The 22,394-nt window shown below is 36.5% G+C and overlaps 1 protein-coding gene across 1 annotated transcript; it reads right to left on the bottom strand.

Moving 5' to 3' along the window:
• Nucleotides 1-20,745: 20,745 nt before the first annotated feature.
• On the bottom strand, nt 20,746-21,913 carry PABPC4L (poly(A) binding protein cytoplasmic 4 like). The gene has a single exon (XM_090288525.1). The coding sequence runs from the start codon at nt 21,911-21,913 to the stop codon at nt 20,798-20,800; it is 1,116 nt and encodes a 371-aa protein (XP_090144651.1). The 3' UTR covers nt 20,746-20,797.
• Between the last annotated feature and the right edge of the window lie 481 nt (nt 21,914-22,394).

Here is a 22,394-nt window from a genome sequence, read left to right on the forward strand (position 1 = left end):
TTTATAGTTACAATCTCATTTAATCCTAAAAAAGAAAAAAAATCCTGTAATCACATCGTAGTCCAACTTTTTTGATGTGCCTATAGAAGCTCACAGAGTATATAGGAAGGGACGCAACCATTACATGGTGTAGCGAGTATCACAATTGAACTCTGAAGGGCCCCAAGGTATATATGACCGCCATTACTCACTCCCACACTAATGTGGCATAAATATGCCTCCGGCCACCCACTAGAAAGTCATTGCCCCCAGATGTACAGAACTTTGTTGTGCTCTAGAGTTTAGCAAAAGTATACAAGGAAAGCGCAAAGCACAAGGACACACGGATACTACAAAATGTTCTTCTCAGAATGCGTTGCATCCATTTAAGAAGATTTTGGTACAACCAAATTCATAGCTTTGAAAATAAGAGTAATCATTCCCTACATTAGAATGGTACTAGTCCCCTAAACTTGAAGTGATATTTACTGAATCTCAGATGCACTGAAACTGATAATGTGTGGTTCGTGACAATAACAGGATTTCTGAGCAATTGTTTTATGGTGAGCAGAAGAAATCGGATAAATGTATAGTGATTCATAACAAGAAGCAACTAAGCATTGCTGCTGACTGCCCAGAATTGACAGCAATCAATCAATTTGACACACAGCAATTAAAACAAGGTAACTGTAATTAAACAAATGTGTCAACCAGCTTATAAGTGAAAGGGCAGAGCCACAAATAGTGACAAGATCTACAAACACTGGAACTTTTCATTAATCAAAGGGCAGGTATCATACCTATACTCAGTAATGAGCTTTCCAGGTAATGTCTTTTTTTATTGTTCAAGTATCAAATAAGTCAAGAAAATGTGGGTATAGAGTCGTACATACATACATAGCAAAGCTATGCTTTACAGTAATGTTTTGTGGGCTTAACCTTCATTCTCTTAAAATGTTACTAAAAGCAAGGGCGCTATTGTATGAAGAGGTCCGTGCAATTTTCTATAGCATTCACACAGCATGAAAAATTGAATCTCTCAAGACTCAGGGTGCTTCTCATAAAACAAAGTGCATGTTCAATTAGAGTACAGTATTCCCTCACTTATCGTGGGTATTACGTTCTAGACACACACACACCCCGTGATAGGTGAAAATCCGCGAAGTAGGAACCTTACATTTATTTTAGTATTTATATATATTTTAAGGCTTGATAAACCCTTCACACACCCTTATAAACAGTTCCCAGTCCCTTATTAACCTTTCCCACTCCCTTATTAACCTTCCCCACACTTTTATAAACACTACATTTGTTCTTAAACAGATTCTACACTCTTAAACCTATGGAACTTTAACAACATACGTATACAGTACCGCAAAATCCTGCAATATAGAGAAAAATCTGCGATAATTAAATATAATATCTTTAAAAAATCCTGCAATACAGTGAGGTCGCGATAAGTGAACCGCAATATAGAGAGGGACCACTATAATATGAAAATTGTGACTTGTGCATGATGAGGCATTTAAACACAAAGCATGTAACTTGTTTATATACTATGTCTAAACTTTAGTATAGAGGAAAGTTAAAGAGGTAAGGATAATTTCATTAGCACAAGAAATTATAGCTTCTTTGAGTGCTTGTTCTGCATTTCATAAAAGCTTTGTGGAGACTGAAGTCCAAGATGAGATGAAAATATTCTTAATAATCAGTTTTATGTGGCCTTTCTCTTTAACCATTTATACATCAGTGAAACAGGATGATGTGAAATATGAGACACACTAGAACAACTTGCAGCGACACTAACTTGACTATTTTTGCTACTGTGATGGATGCGCAGTGACGAGGTCGGGAGTTAATGTTAGCCACCTGTCGACAGTGCTGCGTGTAAGAACAGAGACATACGGGTTTTAAATTAAGTTGGATATTTTCAAACCCTGATATATGTTGTTGATACACAATTTTGAGGATAAAGATACTAACAACATTTATGAGCTTTTTATTTATTTGCAAATATAATTATACACCTATTCAATATGCAGGTATTTGGAGTAGTTTGCTTGTGCTGCGCATAGTTTTACATAACCAAATATACTTACAAGTTGACTGAATGGCATCTGAAGCTATTGATCATTAGAAATAAAGATGTTCTTAGAAACAATTAGGTTAAGATGTGACCCAAACATTCTAAAACTATCTAGAGTTTACTCTGCTTCACTATATAATAATGCTTCCATCATAAATACAAAAAAAAATTTACGTAGTAAAACAAATAAGCATAGATTTGAAATTAGGATATGTGGATTTTATTTTTTATGAAAAGAGTTGAGAATGAAGTCACTAACTTCATCCTTCAAGGAAGCAGGAAATGAGCCAAAAGAAAACCACATTGTACCATCAGTACCAAGTAACCCTTCGAATTATACAGTTTTTCAAAAAGGGAGATAATTGAAACTACTCAAAATAGGGATGGTCCAAAATATGCAGTCCCAAAGAATCAGTACCCCTAAATCATGAGCAGAGGATACACACTATTTCCTATGGCTTTTTAGAAGTATGGCAGGTTGAAAGCAGGGATGGTAAGCAACACTTACAACCAATAATAAAACAACCAAAAATAAAAAGCTAAACTGAGAAGAAAAGTTTAAAAAAGAAAAAAATTCCAGTGTTTTTATCCCCTTCATCTTAATGAGCAATAATTTACCAAGATGAAAAAAATATGTACTTATATTTTCCACTTGATATTTATATACCATAAGAGAAAATATTTGAAAATAATTAGTTTATTAATCAATAAAAGGCAATGATATTAAATCTTGCTCAGTCTACATACTCTATATGTAGTCAAAGGCTTAAATAGCTGGTGAATTTGGAGGTGGGCAATCTGCATGATTCAAGGAATTGTTAAATTTTTACGAGTTGTCGTATCAATATTTAGACCCTGAATAAAAACAAGTAAGCCTTATTAATGCATGTGATCTTCCACTTCCTAAATTCACTTTGATTTTTCCCATGTTTACATATTTTTGTAAATTCCAGCCACTAGAGTGCAGAGTGGTTAAGAGCCTTTTCTCTTTTTTTAAATTTTTATTTTATTACATTTTATTGATTATATTGTCACAATAGTTCCATTTTTTCCCCCTTTGCTCCCCCCCCGCCCAGCACCCCCCTCCCCCAGCAATCCCTCCCTTCCCCAGTCCATGCCCATGGGTCATGCATGCAGTCTCTCTGGTTTCTCCCTTTCCTATATTATTATTATTTTTGAATTAATTCATTAATTGATTTCTTTTTATAACAATAAAAATAAGTCATTTCTATAGTTCGCTACAAGAGCCTTTTCTTTAAATCACATAAAGGCAATGTCAAAAGGTCATCAGGGATGAGAAATTCAGGCACATTTTGAAACACTAAACACCGTACTGCTAACCTGCTCTGATAGACACATCAGAAAATATCTCATAAACGCAACTGACATTCCGGAATAAAAGACTGTCACGTCTGTCTTTGAAAAACAGCTGACAAGCTTATCTGTCTTTCCTCACCCTCACAACTGCCTTCATAAAAGGAGAAGACACACAGTGTGGATTAAAAGGCACATTTTGTATTTATGCAGAAGAAAAAGTGAATTTCTAGAAGTTAAAATATTGAGGTAAATGAGTAAAAAATATACCCTTATATGCAACATGAAATTCTCAGATATATCAAGTGACCTAAGTAGTCCCAAATTATCCAACTATTTGTAGTTCTTATCCAACAGCAAAAAACAGATAATTTATTTTGAAAGCACCATCACTTTTTTGTAAGAAAGCCACAAAACCCAGCTTTACTAATTTCTCAAAAAACAAACAAAAAAATTAAAAAAACCCAACAAACAAACAAACAAAAAACCTCTTTTAGCTGGTCCAAGTCTTTTCTTTGTCGGCAAGTTTTTATTGATCCAATCTCCTTCACTAGTTACAGGACTGTGCGCATTTTCTATTTCCTCATGATTTGATTTAGGTCATTTGTTTGATTCTAGGAATTTGGTTATTTCATCTAGGATATCAATACACAGTGCTCTCTTACAATCCTTATTTCTGTAAAATCAATGGTAATGTTCCAACTTTTACTTCTAACTTCAGTTATTTTTGTCTTCTTTATTTCTTAGTCAATCCAACTAAAGGTTTGTCAATTTTGTTGATCTTTTCGAAGAATGAAATCTTGGTTTCATTGATTTTCTCTTTGTTTTGCTGTTTTCCTCTTTATTTACTTCTGTACAAATCTTTATCATTACCTTCTGGTAGAACTGTTTGTGGGTTTTTTTGTTTGTTTGTTTTTGTTTTTTGTTTTTGTACTAAAGGTGTAAAATTAGGTTAATTTATAATCTTTCATAATGTAAATGTTTGTGAATAGAAGAAGCTTCTACTTTAACATTGATATCATGGCATTTCATACACTTTTGTATGTTGTTTATGTTTTCATTTGACTCAAGATATTTTCCGGTTTCTCTCATGCCTTCTTCTTTGACCTGTTGGTGATTTAAGAGTATGTTGTTTAATTTTCACATATTTTGAATTTTCCCGTCTTCCTTGATCTGTTACTTTCTAGTTCTATTTTACTGTGACCAGAAAATGTCTTATATAATTTTATTTTTTTCTATTTAGTAAAATTTGTTTTGTAACATAACTTGTTTTATGCTGAGAATATTCCATCTCCTCCTTTCCTCCTCTTTTACCCCTTTATTCCCCTATTTTTTATTACTTGCATATGGTGTAACCAAGGCTATGATTTATTTATTGCAATTCTTTTTAAAAAATAAGAAAATTACATTTATATATATTATTTTTTCTGTATATTTCCCTGGGCTGCACTTTAAAAAATAATACCTCTTAAACATCACCAACTATAGGTTTTTAGTGGTGCATTCTTCTGCCAGAGATCCATTTGTTGTTAAGGAATTACTGAAAAAGTAGGAATGACTAAGTCTGCTTGAAAAATAAATAGCCTTACTTTTCAAGTTAGAAGAATATGCTAAGGAGGCTTCTGCTCCCCAGTGTTTAAGTTTAATGTCTAAGTCCCTTTGCCATCTTTCTTTTATTAATAATTAGTTAAGTAACAACACTAACAAATTAGGAATCGTTCTCAATAAGACTGTTTACTGCATATTATTTCATATATTTTTTAAAGGAAACGGAAAAAGTATGTCCAAGTTTTTAGATTGGATCAGCATGATTAAAAAATATGGAAATATGACTTGTTTTCTGACGGACACAAACTGGAATCTGTAGTTCATAGGTGAGCGGAATAAACAGCATAACTGCTTATGTGAGAAACACTGACTTATGGGACAATACTGCATCATTTCATAACGGTAATATCTGTGTCGTGTTCACTTTCAGGGTGATGTGAAAGTACAGCATACTTCACTAGTGTGAGTACTGTGTTTCTAAGTTTCATTGATTTTTTCATAATAAATTTCATATGCAGAAAATAATGTTCATTTTTTCTTTTAATTACTGTATTGCATTTTAATTGAAATTGTATATTTCAATCATATTATCATTTCTGTCATTTCACATGAGTAGTGTTAGGGTCATTAGATGTGAAAATGTTTGAACCTGATTTAAAATGCACTTACCCTAATTATATTACCTATGCAGTTAATTTACTTTAATAATTCAGGAAGGTCAACATAAATGCATTGGCTATTTTTATTTAACAATTTGTATTTTATGACTGTAACTTTGAAGTGATTATTATAGTTGTTATCAAGTTAAAAAATGATACACAAAGCCAAGATAAACCCAAAATAAAAACTATCAGAATTTTGACTGATATAACTGAATAAAATATTTGTGTATCTCTAAGTGTACATTTTACTAAATTTATTATCCAAATAAAAAATATTTCCAAATAGAAAATAAATCTGGAACCATGTTATGCCTTAGGAAGATTTTGATATTGACTAGCCCATGACGGGATATGTAAAAATCACATAAACTCTGTCATAGTCAACACATAGGAAAATGGTTGTTATTTTAAAGCCACCTTTTCGATAATTTCTTCACTTGAGTTTAAATTCCCAAAACTAAATGTTTGCAAGTGTCTAAAAGCCAGAACTATACCTGTTTGATATAATGGGTATAATGATATAATGGATATAATGAATACTTATATAGGACTAAAGAATTATGCTATTTGTGAAATATTATTTTAGGAAAACATGTTATTCACTTCGTAGAAACAGACATTTTAAAAAGCACTAGGAATCTGTTTTTCTTAATTTTAGTATAATTTTTGTCTCAGGGACCAAGTGGAGAACTGTATGTTGAACCTGACACACTTCTTTTCCCAGGACCTTCAGAGACTTTTTTGAATATTAGCAGAACATTTTAAACACCTCTTAGGTCTCCATTTATGCGCCAGTGGCCTCATTTACTCTTGGCTTACTCACTCAGCAATACTGCACGGCTTCTTAAAAGGAACCAAGCTACACATGGACAGGAAAATTAAACAATAATTCTAAATTTACACTTTTTAACTGTCTCTATTTTTATTCCCATCAAAATCTTTGGGACTTAACTCTTTTTTCTTTTTCTTTCTTTCTTTTCATTGCTCATATTAGTCTGCATTTCTCCTGTTATTTTTATTCTATTTTCTAAATAGAAATAATGTCTGCAATTTGTTTTATCCTGTTTCCTTTCTTTTAAAGTCCTTTGTTCCATCTAAACAATACTTATCTATGGATAGCCAATCATTATAACTATTTTGCTGACTTATTAGAATGGGTGTGTCACATGAGCTCATCAAGGTCCCAGAGCCTAATGCAACTGTATAGTAATTATACCTGGGAAAGAGCATGCAATTTGTTTACCTGGATCCGCAAACACTTGACGGTGCCATAGAAAGTTCCAGCATTGAGGTTCAAATCACTTCAAATAACTTCAGATTGCTTCCTGACAGGCATTTTATGTTTTGTCCTCATAGAAATTTTAATTTGATGGCTTAAAGTTGGTTCTCAAGTCATAAGCAAGGAAAAATTTTAAAAAGACAGCATCTGTTTTTACACAAACAGGGGCAGAATAATTCAGATTGGGGGAAGGGGAACTAATAGATGCAGTTTGGAATAAAAATAATTTTAATGTCATTGAATTGAGATATACAAATACGAGGGGGAACTTCTCAAAAAATGGAATTGTCTTCTGGAGGGTGGGCCCCTGGTAGCGCAGGCTTCCCTACTAGGTCAAAATCGAGGAGTTCAAAAACTGTTTTGAGCAGTGGAAAAAAAGGTCCTTATTGGTGTATTATTGCATCAAATGGAGCGGACTTTGAAGGTAACTGGAGTTTAAATGCATAAGAATAAATACACAATTTCTTATAAGTAAATTCTGGGGGTTTTTTGGACCCCCCCTCTCATATAGTTTGAAACCTGTCTGATGAAAGTACATCCAAAAGCAAACCCTAAAGCAGGGCAGGGTCATTAGTATCACAGAACACTCAACGGTCGTTCAAAGAGGCCTGCCAGTCTAACCAGGAGGTGTAAACCCACGCAGAGGCCACGGAAACGCGGGAAGTGGATTGGTTGTTTTCAAAGAGCTTACGGTCTTTTCCGAGCTCCCTAATACAATCCCAGGGGAACCAAGAAACACATTGTCGTTCCCTCTGTCTCGCCCGTGACCTGCACGCCTCCCACGCATTCACACGTCCTCTCTGCAAAGCCTCGTGGCCTTAGTAGCCCCACGTGCAGGAAGAGGAGGGATCCTGAAGACTAAAGCGCAGCAACGGACTGCAGCTGAAAGCGCACGATCAGCTGGCCCGGCGCTGCGCTGGACGGAACTTCAATGCGGAGCAGAAACTCTGGGCAGTGGCTTTTATCTTGGCCTTACTGACGACAAAGTTAGACGTTTTCGATGGCCAGATGGACAGAGATGGGACCTTGGGAAGCCAGGATGGGGATCCCCTTCATTTTACATCTTCAGTAAAGTTTACTGCGGAACCCCAGATGCCCGTGCATATCTCAGAAATTGTTTTCCTCACAACACTGCAAGAACTCCATTTGCACCAATAACAGTTTAAATATAAAGGCAATCTCCAAATGTAGTAGGTGTTTAATTAAATTTAGTTTAACTTAAACCCAAGACATACTCTGAACCTATGACCATTTACCAACGATTTAACTTTTGTTAATATTTATTTTTGAGGAATGAAACTTGAGAAATTTATCTGGAAAACTAAAGGCAAGTAAGTAATCAAGATCACCTTTATGTTAACACTAAAGTTTGTTACATTGTAAATACTATGTGTACAAGTTTACATAAAAACCATTTTCATCATATATACATGTATTCATAAACTAAAAGAGAGACAAAGGCATTTAATTTGATCTTGAAATACTATCCTATCAGAATCTTAAAAACTTACACAGATGACCACCATTGTATATAACATGGGGATTTCAAAATTATCTCTTTCTGTGGTATCCAATGGTCAGAGACCATTTTGTGTGTGTGTGTATTTTCCTGGCAGAGATATTGAGATTAAAATTTGAGTGCAAATAACTATTTCAGAGGATAAAACTCACCGGTGGAGATGTGAGAAAATGAGAGGGAAGAAGGGGCGGTCATAAAGGATGCGTTCCAGTCAGCAATCCTACTGGGCAACTGGAAAGTAATCTGCTGAAGCAGCTCTGGAAAGTCGTCTAAAATCACACCTCTAAATTCTCTCCCTTAAGAGGCAAGGGAGCTGTATATTTTCCCATCAACTCCCAGATGGGTGTGAATGTTATTTAATGTTACTGCTTCTTAGAGGTTGGTCACTACACACACGTGCGCACACACACAAAGTAATTACGCAACGATGGTTCCTAATCACCCCTGTTGCTCTAGTTTGTCCTGATTCTGACCACAGCTGATAGCATTCATCGTTCTCTTCTGCATATAGCAGACTTTCCTCTGTTTGATTCAGTACTTCAGCTAGCCACGCGAACTTACCCGGTGTGATAAATCATACCTTTGTGTCTGAGGCCTCTAATCATTTGGCTACCATGTCTTAAACAGATGATGTTTCCTGCAATTACTACTTAAGATTTTTGTCTCAAGGGAGCATTAAGAAGTGCCTTAAGAATCCCCTTTGCTCCAGACATCCCTACCCACACCCACACCCACACCAGTGACAAGATTATCCACGGAGCCCTATGCCCATCACTTCTCTATTCTCCAGGAGCAAATCCGCCTTCATCCTCCACAGTAGATGTCTCTTCTGGATGACATTTTCCAGCTTGTGATCAATCTCTGTTCCAATGCACATGGCTTCCCTGCAGTTTATTGCATCAACAGGAAAGAACATAAACTCCCGCATGGCCACCTTGATGCCGGCACGGGAACCACCAGTGATCACATGCAAGGTGGGAACTGGCGAGATGATTCACGAATTGTCAGCCAAGTTGTGTCACGTTGTCATTTTATTTTGCAGCAAATAAAGACAAGCAGTCTTTTATATTCATATTAGTTACTTGAATAGTCTAATTTTTAAAGATATTTAAAAGCCTTATCCCAATTTTCTAATGGGTGGTCATTCTTTTACTAATTGTTTTATAAGAGTGTTTTATATAATCTAAAATCAGGTCCTTTGTCGGATATATGAATTATAACTGTTTTTCTCTTTCTATGGCTTGTGTTTGTTAATTTTTTTGATAAAAAGAATTTCTTATTGTAATAATCATTCCGTTTTAGCTTTTTGTATCTAATACCTATGAAACATTGGTTATAATTATTCTTTTAATACTAGTTTTAGATTTTGTTGTCAAGAATATGTTACATTTCAAGTTAAGAAGTATTATAATTTTACGTTCTATGAATAATCTTATGTAAGATTCTTGGGAGGTCTTATTTAAATATTTGGAAAAATTATCTGATGATAACTTCTGGTCTTGGAGTGTTCTTTGTAAAAATATTTTTTAAATCAATCATCACTTGAAGATATGTTCATTGATTTGAGAGAGAGAGACACACACACACACACAGATAGACAGACAAACACGGTGACAGAGAAAGATCCATCAGTTGCCTCTCATACATGTCCTCACTGGGGATTGAACCCACAACCTAATATGTGCCCTCATCGGGAATCAAACCTGCAACCTTTTCGTGTACGGTACGCTGCTCCAAACAACTCAGCCACTTTGTCAGGGCTGTAAAAAGATTTTAATATCAGATTTTCTATTTTTTCTTATTTCAGTTTTGTAAGTCATATTTTCAAGGACTTTGTAAATTATTTAAATTGTTAATATATTGTAACAAATGTGTTTATAGTATTCTATTGTTTGCTTATTACTAACTGTAGGATCTGAGTGATTCCCCCTTTTTTTTATTCCTGCTATTTTTAGTGTATTTTTTTCTTGATAAGTCTTATCAAAGTTTTATTAATCATATATCATTTCGAAGAATCAACTTTTGGTTTTGTTGATTTTATATATTTTAGTTTGTTAGTGTGTGAAGGTAAAAAATAATTTTCCTCTTACCTTCTAAGTTCTTCTGGTTGGACCAATAATCAAATTAATATGCTATAGATTTATAGGAGAAATTGCCCAAATTTATTACCTATGTCTCTAAACAATCTTCAGAAGAACACAAGACCCCAGGACACATTGGGCAATTGAGGATCTTCTGTACCAAACTGAACAAAGGAGAGTGAGAGGGAAAAGAGGCGATTCACAGGCAGATGAAAAAGAGCAAACACGTGATAAACAATTTTTTTCTTGGTCACCCAGAAAGAAGGGGACCAAGGAACCCTAACAGACTTGCTTGTACCCTCCCTGTCTGCCACACCTAATTCCTACATATCAATGTGAATGTGCTAAGATAAACATGCTAAGGTTCCCTTCGAAGCAGAATTTCCCATCTGACTTCCTTTAGGCAGTAAACAGGGAGGGTAATATTTCTTTCTGAATCTTTTGTTTCTTAAAAATAACCATCTTAACATTATCTCAAAAAGCAGATTTGGGGTTGGCAAACTCTGGTCTCCATCATAGCTTAAGACACTAAGTAACTATAACAAGATTAGGTGGGACACTGCAGTGGGGTGATTAGCAACTATGTTTTACACAGTTATTTTAATGTTAACTAACAAAAAATGACAGCTCTTACACCAGAAGATAAATAGCTTTGTAATTGGAATTTCCAAACTAAAAGTGAAATGAGCTGATTCTAATAATTGTACAATGTATTATCCACTTACAAAGTTGAAAAAAATTGCCATTTTTAGAGTCTCATGTAAGAAATAATAGCATAAGAAACACCACATGCAGAATGAGCCAAGGTACCCCTTAGCGGAAATGCTGAATGATGGTTTGCCTAAGGAATATCAGGACTGCTCACGTTTGCATATTTAGATTACTGGTACATTTCCACAAGGTCTGTGCTGTAATTGGAACGTAAGTAACATTTGTAAAGTGTTATCTGTCAGAACCTGAGAGACCCAGAGAGAATGTATGCCATTATGCAAAACTACTAATTAAGTACAAGCAATTTAGCAGATAATTTATATGTTCATTTTAGAATAGAAATTATTTAGTTTTAGGGTTCTCTTTGTATTTCTAAAGTAATCTTGACCCAACGGACCACAGACTGTTAAGAAGTAGAAATTATAGAACAAGACATATGTTTAACTGACTTGGAGTTTTTGTTGTGACTAATGATTCCGCTAACAGTAATTGCATAAGGACAACCATTTTCTTTTTTAAGTAAATAATGGTCATTACCTCTTAAATCTACTGTCACTTGACAACATTTATGTGGCAAAATTTCTACCTTCTTCATTAGCTCTCCAAGGAAATTCAACAGCTTTAAATTAATATTGATCAAACAGAAACCATCATATCCGTCAAAATGATCTTACAAATGTGGATGTGCAGGAAAATAATAGTATTTCAATAGACTCTGGAAAAACACTCTCCTGAAATACGCTGTACAGGAGCCCTTATTTTGTTGCACTTGACTTTACTGCACCTCGCCAATGTCGCATTTTGTACAGATTGAAGGTGAGAGCCACCCACCCCCACCCCACCCCGCCAGCAAAACGATTATGACTCACTTTATTGTAATGGCCTGCATTGTCTTTGAGGCATGCCTGTGAATATACGGTAAATTATTAATATAAAAATTATGTAAGAATAGCTGATTTACTTGATGGTTATTGAAAAGCACTATGTCCACTGAAAAACCTTAACTATTTCAATATTGAAGATTCGTATCTGTATAGTTAAATAGTGGCCATATTATGTTAATAATTGATACTTTAGTGCTGCAGCTTTGGGGAGGAACGATAAGCAACTTGACTTCTTCAATTGATCATTTTTATCTAAATCATCTGAAGGCTCCATGAAAGTAGGAGTTTCCTTAACTCAACAGTTTTAGTGCCACTTAAATTGAGGTGACAATTATCTCAAGTTATTCTTTCTGTCTTATTTTGGCTTAACTGAATTATTATTATATTTCTTATAATATAAGAAAGAAGACTTTTTTTTTCATTGCTTTTAGAGAGAAAGGAAGGGAGAGAAACATTGGTGTGAGAGGGACGCATCCACTGGTTGCATCCTGTACGTGCCTGGACTGAGGACTGGCACCTGGATGGGGATCGCGCTCAAATGAGCCTGCGCCCACCCGCGCCCAAACTGGAGATTGTACCTGCAACCTAGGCACGTGCTCTGAGCGGAACTCAAACCCACAACTCTGGGTTACTGGATGATGCTTCAACCAATTGACCCACACTGGCCAGGGCTTATTTGGGTTTAATTTAGTGTTGGTTTTCAATAACCTTTAAAATTTGGTGTTTCATTATGTTATATATTTTTTGAAATTGATATTGATCTATGTTGAATGCTATCAAATTTCCTCTGATAATTACTTTAGTTGTATCCAGATTCTGGTATGTCCTGTTAAAATTTTGAGAGATGTTGCAGTTTGATGCGTATTTCCAGTTTTATCCAAGAGCTGTTTAACACTGTGTTTAATTTCTAGGTAGAACATTTTTGTTTTTTATGCTTTTAAATTTTGCTATAAATATCTAGTTTTATTGAAAAGAGTTCAGAGAATGCCCTTTGTTTAACTTTTTGAATGTATTTAAGAGTCTCTTTGTGATTTAAAACGTTCAATTTTTATGACCACTTTCTGTTAACTTATAAGAAATGCAGTATCTTTACCTGGGTTGATTTCAATAGATAAGTTCTCAGTTATTGATGACAAATGTTCAGTACTTTGATGTCTACAAAAATTTTGGTCATTTGATTTGCCTTGCTTGGATCAAAAGATATGTGTTCAATTTTATTTTTATAAATATACTTAATTTTATATTATCAAGTGATATGCTTAAATATCTGTTTGTTTTTCTATGGGTATATTGTTTTAATTAATAGAATTGTTTTAAATAATAAAAACTAAATAAATATCTTTCATCGATATGTAGAATTTTCCAAAACTTTTTTGCACATGCTTTCTTCGATTTCTGTTGCAGCTATGTGTGCTTTCTTAAGCCGACACCCAACAATAGCTTTGGTAAGATGTAATGATTTGCTGTGACATGTTTGTCTCTTCTGTGAACTTCATCTTTTAATGACTTAACGAATTCCTTTACTTTTTCCTCTCACAATTTCCAGTATGTGTTCTGTTAGAATAAGATCAGATCTCCCACTAAGAAATATATCCATACTAAAGCCTAAAATGTGAAAAACCATAGGAAGAAGAATGAGTTGTTACTTAAAATAATAATAATAAAACATTAAAAAATTACACTCTAAGTTATTTAAAGGTGAGCTTCTGTGACCTTTGCAAAGGATTTTTTTTTTCTCTTACAACACTATCCCATGTGGTCTTATTTAAAGGAAACAAACAAACAGACAAACAAAAAGCACTGCTGCCTCTGTAGACTAACGCCCTACGGGGAGCCTTCCTTGACAATTGTGAAGGGGAAAAAATAAAGAGGAAAAACAAATCCTTTCATTATGATAAGATCTTTTACTTATGTTGATCTGGTAATAAATCCCCTCAAAAAAATTTTTTTAGATAAACCAATCGGACTGCTTCCTTTACCCCTTTTACCCTAGCATTTTATCAGCACACTGATAAAATGTTAAAGCTTTGAGCAGGGCAGGGATCAGCCTGACATTATAAAAGGAGTTTGAATTAAAAAGTGTATTTGCTGAGCAACAAGGGGAAGAGTAGCATAAGAAAAGAATGAAAAGATAAATGTGGACCAAATCATTCAAAATCCTGTAGGTCATGCTAAAGATTTATACCTGACTGACTTTAAGGGTAAAGCAAGGTCATAAGAGGTTTTTAAACTAAGGACATCATCAAATTTGCATTTGCCAAAATTATTTTGGGTAAATGAAAATAAGATTACCATATAACCTCCGCACCAATCACTTTTTACTAACTGTAACCTATAGATTTGTTAGATGGAATGATTTGCTGTGAAATGTTCCATCTCTACTTCATCTTCCTAATGACATAGGAATTCCTTTGCCACTTGTATATGTGGTAAATACAATATAAATACCACTTGTATAAGTACAGTACCATATATGAAATGTTAGAGAACAGAGTGGTGAATACTAGTAGATCATCATCTCTAACACCTCCCTGGGTAATTCAGTAAAATAATGATGTGTCAAAATAGTCTAGTTATAATTCTAAGATCTGGCTTGAATTCAAATTGAAGCACTTGTTTGATTACGAAAGCTTTGCTGGAATTACTATTTTAAAGGCTGATTTTAACTTCAAGGAACTAGGGCTGGCAATATGTCAAAGCCGTGGTGCACTGGTACGCTGCTGGCACATTTACAAAGATAAAATGGAATGTAAATCAAAATTGTGATTCACTACAGACTGTCCGATATGGTTTCCAGAGATAAGCAGACCTCACTGGAAATGCCAATTCAAAAACAGACACACAGACACACAACACAATGAATCATGGGCAGTATTCACTCCATGCAAATAAATAATAAATAAAAATAACATGCACCATTTCAGTGACATTGCTTTTGGAACTCAAACGAGCTCTTTTAGTATTTGGCAGAACTTCAAACTGGGGATATTTGAAATATCTAATGTGATGTAAAGATAAAGTGGGTAACACAATCAGTTGCAATATCATTGTACAAACAGCCAATATCTCTTGGAAGCAAAGCATTTTCTCTACAATGGCAAAGAACGCCACTAAGAGGATCGCTTTTCTTATCTTGCTTGATGTATTCAATTGTTTCTTTCAGGGGAATTTCAATATAGTTAAGAGCTTTCTATGAACTCTAAAATAAGACATGAGCGAGAGACAAAACCAAAATATTGCTACAAATACTTCTTCTCAGCAAACTTACATGTAATCTGACATGACCAATTCAAATTCTAGTGTATTGTAATTCAGACGTTCTTTATATGGATTTTAAAATATATACATTTACATGGTTAAAATGTGTGAGGGTTATACTGCACTTGTGTTCTACAGAAAAAAAAAATATTGAAACACTTTGGCTAAGTCCAGTTTTGTTAAATTTTATACTTTAAATGTACTAGAGAACCTAATAAAAAAAAATCCTTTAGTAAAGAAAATGAGCACCCTTTAATTGATCTTTGTGGTTATTTTTTTAAATATTGGGACCATTTTTTAGGCATATAACTTTTTACTAAACATTGATTTACTTTGAAACATTCTTGACCATTTGTCATCTGTTGATAAATATTTTTGGTGGAAACCCACTTGGGTGACTAAATTGAACCTGACCATTTCAGATTTAATTTAGAATTAATAGAGTATATAAATACATCAAATCACAAGTTCCTTTATCAAGCAAAAAATAATGTAATTTTATACAGAATAGATCGCATAATGCATTGCCTAGAGTGTACAACTTGAGTTAGAGGAAAATCACCAGGCTGACTTAAGTGCTGGAAACTATTTGTAGGGAGGGCATGTAATTTTTAAAGTCTACTTGTGAGTAAAAGTTAAAGAAAAAAGAAAATATTAAATACTGAAACTCAAAATTAGGGAGGGATAAAACATACCCAGAACTTAGTAGATGCATACCCTTACATCCATGCTGACGCGCTCCTTCTTATCAGAAGCCCATTCTGCACAGAACTTGGGAAGTTGACTCCTTTCTCAGTTCTAGTGGCAGACCTGGTTGAGCCTGCATATCAATAATGGACAATGAAAACTGAGGGGAAAGCTTGTTAAAAGGTTTCAAGGAAAGGTATCCCAGGAATGTTGCTGTGTCTGAGTTGGATGATGAATTCTGTAACCATCTTGCTATCTCCCTGCAGATGAAGCTAAGATATGGAGGGGGAAGGGCCAAGGGACTGCAAGAGATAGGGAACTGAAGTCCTGAGCTAACATGCCTGAAGGTATCTTAAGGCTGAATATTTTAGGTAAAATTTTCTTATCTAAATGTGAGTTAGGAATTTCTATTACATGAAAGCCAAAGCTATCCTGAGGCTATTTAATTTGTTCTACCTTTTAAAAATGTAGACTTCAAATATTCTTTTCACCATGTGTTTTTTTATCTACTTAAAAAAAATTAAAAATTATGAAGCATATTTTCCAAATATAATACAAGTAAGCTAAATCTAAACCCTCCACAATTTTACTCCAACGATTAAATTCAGAAAGGTCTTTAAAATATCAATTGAAAACTGGAAAGCACTGGCTGCTGTGGCTCAGTGGATTGAGCATTGGCCTGTGAACCAAGTTATCTCTGGTTCGATTCCCAGCCAGGGCACATGACTAGGTTGCACGTCAGGTCCCCAGCTGGGGGCGCGAGTGAGAGGCAACCGCACAGTGATGTTTCTCTCCCACTCGTTCTCCTTTCCCCTCTCTCTAAAAAATAAATAAATAGATAAATAAATAAATAAATAAATGAAATTAAAATATATATATATATATATATATATAGTAAAAAGAAAAAAGAAAACTGGATCTGTATTACTGGTTCCATAATTATGAGTAAGTTAAAAAAGAAATGTTAGTTCTTATGAGAGTTGGTCTTCTGAAACATCATCTTTTAAAAAAGCAAGCTGTTTCCAGTTTACTCCTAAAAGAACTGATCTTAAAGAAGATCAGAAAACACTTAAAAAGTAAATAAACAGAAATCATTTTCAGACAGGTCTTTACCATTGAAAGGTTAGACTTTATTTGATCTTTTCAACATGGACTTAACAGTAAGAACATAAATTACCAGTTCTAAACTGCTTTAAATAAAGTTTATTTTTAGCAACAATAACTCTCCAGTTAAACATAAAACATTAAAAGGCACAGTTACTGCGTTGGCTGCACATGCAAGCGGGCACGCAACACACCTGGTGCAGGAAGAAGGCAAGGGCAGAAGCGGCAGCCCCGGGCATCTCTATGTAAACCAGCTTTCACGAGAACACTGAGGAAAGTGAAGACGCTTCGTGATATAATCAAGGCACTTAGACCCCAAAGATTACATTTTCTGGACAGAATGAGCCTCTACTACCAACTAGCATAACTTGATGCTATCATACGCACAAAAGGGAGAATAAGCAAATTTTTAATAAATTAATCGAGAAAATCCACAGTATCACATATTTTTATAAACCAACCTAATTATACCTAATGGTAAATATTAAAAATAAGCATTTCTACTAAATGGTAGGTTATTGTGCCATGAAATTATGGTTATGATTCATCTGGACATCTGATATCACATCCTATTCATTCCTTGTGCACATAAGAGAGAACACAGTTCCCAGACATTATTTTGGTAATCCATTTATAAAAGAGAGGAAGGGGTGGGGGAGAAAGAGAGAGACAGAAAGAGAGAGAAAGGGAGGGAGGGAGAGAGGGAGGAAGAGAGGGAATGAATGATTGCTATTCTGCTTATTTATGCACTCATTCCTTGCCTCTTATATCTGCCCTGACTGAAGATTGAACCCGCAACCTTGGCGCATCGGGGTGACACTCTAACCAACTGAGCTACCCGACCACAGTAAGCATTATGAAATATTGTTCAAATATTTGAACATTTTGATAGACTGGATTATCCAGAAAGAGATGCCAGCATACTTCCTATCCTGTTGCCTGGTACCCTTTCTTAAAAACTCTGCTTTTGAGGTAAATATTTCTCAACACAGTGATTCATAGAACCAATGAATTAGAGTTGGCATATGAGTTTCACATAGATTTTAACAAAAAAATTGGTATCTACTGAAACATGGAAACATGTTAGTAAATACTGAAAAGCAAGACAGTTTAAAAAGATTTACTGTAGTTTGTGGATAAGATACTCTATAGACAAAAGTTTTGTTTATAAAATACTGAGACTATGAAACTCTGAAAATAACACAAACCAATACGGATGACCTGCATGGTTGTGGGGTAAATATATTTCAGGTGTTCAAAGTATTTTGAAACACAACATCAGAGTTATTTAAGGAAAAGACTGAAAATTTGAAGTTAAAATATTTAAATATGAAATGACCTTCCAAACTAGAAACAAAGCGAGGATACTGGGGGAAAAGTCTAAAACTCTGTTCTTAACATCTAAAGAGATCTAATAAATCTATATAAATAAAAAAACACCCCAATATGAAAATAGACTAAGATCAGGAAGCATTAGCTCACAAATATGAAAATACAAACAGCCAATAGATACAAGAAACGCTGTTTAACTTTGTAGCAATACAAATGTAAAAGCAGCCACAAAATATTTTTTTTATAGCACGTTGATTTAGCCTACTAATTGAAGCCCCCTGCCCTCAGAATATGTAAGAGCACACTGAGAATGAAAATGTAAGTGGCCTAAGTTTCCTGGACAGCATCTGCACAATTACTTACCAAAGCTTTACTTTTAAACATTAATTCCAATGAAATATATATTTTCTTAGGAAAATAAATGGATATGCCAGCATATATTAGTGCATGGATATCTAGGAGCTGATTATAACAGAGGGAAAAAAAATGGAAGGGTCAATGTAGCATACCATATATTTATCTATAGGAATTTGCTATTTATGGTACACATATTAAGTGAAAAATAAGTGATTAAAATTATTAGCGAATAATTCTTTGTGGCCACGGACGCTGACTGTGACATATTGTTAAGTTAAAAAAGCAATTTCAAACAATGATTCTATTTTTGTTAAATTATCTTTTGTGTATATGTATGCAAAAAATGGGGAGGATATGCAATAAATTTTTAATATCTATCTGCATAATAGGATTATATGTTGCTATAATTGTTTTCATTGTCCGTGATTTTTTCATTGTCTAGAAGAGACTTTTAGAAAATGTGATTACTATACATATAGTCTATACAAAAATAAACAGCCATTTCTCATTCTTTCATAGCTAAAGTATTGTCAGATTTTTACAATATTTCCTTTGTACTGCTAATGTATGAAACAAAAGATTTGACTATGTAGTTACAGAAAATAACTGAGCAGATTAAAAAAAACAAAACAGCAGCAACAAAACTATTTTCTAGACACCTTTGGTATGAGCAAGTTAGAATTTTAAAAGTAATTATTTAAGTGTAAATAAATAACTTTTGCCTTTATTTTCAAAGTGGATTTCAAATAGCATGTAGTAATAATCAATATAATAAAGCCCTTTTAACAAGTATAAAAAGGAGCTAAGTAACACAGACAAAAGACAGCAAAGAAGGAAAAGTGGGAAATGGGACTAAAATAAAAATTATGCTAGAAAACAGGCTGACATTAGTTCAATGTATCAGAAAATCAATCAGTGAGCTTCTGATCAATCAAGGCTACAAGTGAACTTTCATGGGTTATATAGCTCTCTTGGTCTAATAAAGGGAGACAAGAGTTCATAAAAATAAAGCAACTTTTACTTTTCTGAACCCTGAGACAATATCACTACATGGGACAGTATAAAACAAGACATTTAAGCATAATTTGTTAAGCATAATCTCTATGTTCGCTCTCTATATATGACCTTTATAAGATAGGGTATCTGATAAAAGCATAAGGCATAATATTAAGCCATACAGGTATGACAAGAACTCAGACCACGTCAACTTTTTGTCACTTAAGTTGATACAGGTTTATAACTTAAGGAATGTAGAAGTTAAAGTTGTACTATTCACGTCACAGTTTTGAATACTAGCAAGCAACTAAATTACAGTCAACCAATGGAAAGAATAGCAATACAGCCTACAAAGCAGGCTTGTGGACAACATTGAAAATCTCCATCATTAATTTCAGCCATCAGAAAATCAATCATGTCAGGATGTAAATTAAAAAAAAAATCAGCTATTTCCTAGTACTTTAAACGTTAATTCAAAATGAAATTAGATATTTAATTTGTACTAGAAATATTTATAAATTTGGTTTGTTAAAAATAAAAATGAGAAATTAGAGAATTTGTTTGTAAAAATAAATTACTTTGCCATCCTTAGGTAAAAGAACTATTTCGAGCCCATTTCCATGGAAGAAATTAAAGCTACCAATATTATTAAAATAAAGAGAAAATATGCAATACATTCAATTCCCTCACTTCAGTTGATCCCAAATGTATAATAAAAATGTATCTCTGTATATCTATTGCTATGAATACATCGAAATAACAAAATATATATATAATATTGTAAAAGATGTGCCTCTGAGAAATAAACCAACCTTCTAAGGTTCACTTAATTTTCCTTCAAAGAAAAAAAATAGCTTTTTAGACAAAACCTTCTATCACAAAGCTGACTAAGCAAACATCACACGGGAATTACACTGGACGGGGGACGATGTAGGCAGCGCGGTTGCTCACGCCGCCTCCTGCCGCCTTCGGGCCGGCGGCGCGGGGTGCGCTCCCCCCACTAGGCCCGCTGGGCCAGGGCGATGTTGATGGCCGTGGAGCCCACGACGTGGCCGTTCATCTCCGCCATCGCTTTGGCCGCCTCCTCTGGGGAGGAGAAGCAGAGCAAGCCGAACCCTTTGCTTTGGCCTTCCTCGTCGCGCATGACCTTCACCCTGCTGATGGACCCGAAGGAAGAAAATTCCCGCCGTAGCTTGTCTTCATCGACGGTGTCGTCGAGGTTCTTGATGTAGAGCTTGACGCCCCGGCAGCGCCCCAACCGTTCGCGCCTCCGCTGCTCGAACATCTGCTTTAGCTCGGCCTGCCGCTCCGCCTTCTTCTGCGCCCGGCCCACGAACAGCGGCTGCCCATCGATGTCCCGCCCGTTCATATAGTCCACGGCCCTCCTGGCCGCCTCGTGGGTATCGAAGCTCACGAAGCCGAAGCCCTTGGACTTCCCGCTGGAATCGGTCATCACCTTGACACTGAGGATTTTGCCGTAGCCGCTGAAAACCTCCCGCAGCCGCTCATCGTCCATGTCGGCCGCGAAGTTTTTGATGTAAACGTTGGTGAACTCGCCGGCTCTGCTCTGCAGCTCCGCCGCCCGGTCCCTGCGGTTCTTAAACGGGCCCACGAACAGCCTGCAGCCCTTGAGCAGCGCCCCGTTCATCTCCCCGATGGCCTTGTCGGCGGCCGCCTGGCTCTGGAAGTGCACGAACGCGTAGCCCCTGGAGCCATGCTCATCGCTCATGACCTTGGAGGACAGGATCTTCCCGAACGCCGAGAAGTGCTCGTACAGCATCTTGTTGTCAATGGACCGGTCCAGGTTCTTGATGAACACGTTCCCGACCCCGGACTTCCGGAGGCAGGCGTCCCGCTGGGACCACATGAGCCGGATGGCCTTGCCGCGCATCGTGTCGAAGTTCATGGTGTCCAGGGCCTTCTGGGCGTCCGCCCGGTTCAGGAAGTTCACGTAGGCGTAGCCCAGCGGGCGGCGCGTGGCCACGTCCCGGCAGATGCGGATGGAGAGCACGGGCCCCACGGCGTTGAACTTGTGGAACAGCATGTCCTCGGTGACGTCCGCGTGGAGGTCGCCCACATACAGCGAGGCCTGGCGGTACTTGGGGTCTACGCTCATGCTGCTGCTCCCCCGACACTGCGGGCGCCTGGCCCCCAGGGGCTATCGCAGCGGTTCCTGCAGGAGGGCGGCCAGGCGCGCAGCCTGGTGGCCTCAGGGGTTCGGGGACAGCTCCCCGGGCTCAGGCAGCGCGCTCCCCGAAAGGCCCCGGGCAACCAACCGGGCCCTGCCCGGCAGCCTGCGCTGCAACTTTCAAATCGCAGAGCGAGGCCAGCGGGAGGGACGCTCCCTGCCCGCGACTGTGCGCAAAAGCTTCAAGTGGCGGGCTGGCCCTCGGGCCCCGCGTCCGGCACAGGCGCTCCGGTGGCTGGCTTCTCGGTCAACACAGGCCTCAGTCCGTCCGGCTGCCTTAGAGTGTGGCAGCCGCGGGGACAGGAGCTCCACAAGTGGCCTTGGAGGCCGCGGCCGTACGCGCAGCGCGGGGCCCGGCCAGACCCCGAAGCCGCCCGGGGCCCGCGCTCTGCAGGCGGCCGGGATACGC

The sequence above is a fragment of the Furipterus horrens genome, unplaced genomic scaffold (assembly GCF_987537825.1).
Source record: "Furipterus horrens unplaced genomic scaffold, mFurHor1.1.pri manual_scaffold_10, whole genome shotgun sequence".
Lineage (NCBI taxonomy): Eukaryota > Metazoa > Chordata > Mammalia > Chiroptera > Furipteridae > Furipterus > Furipterus horrens.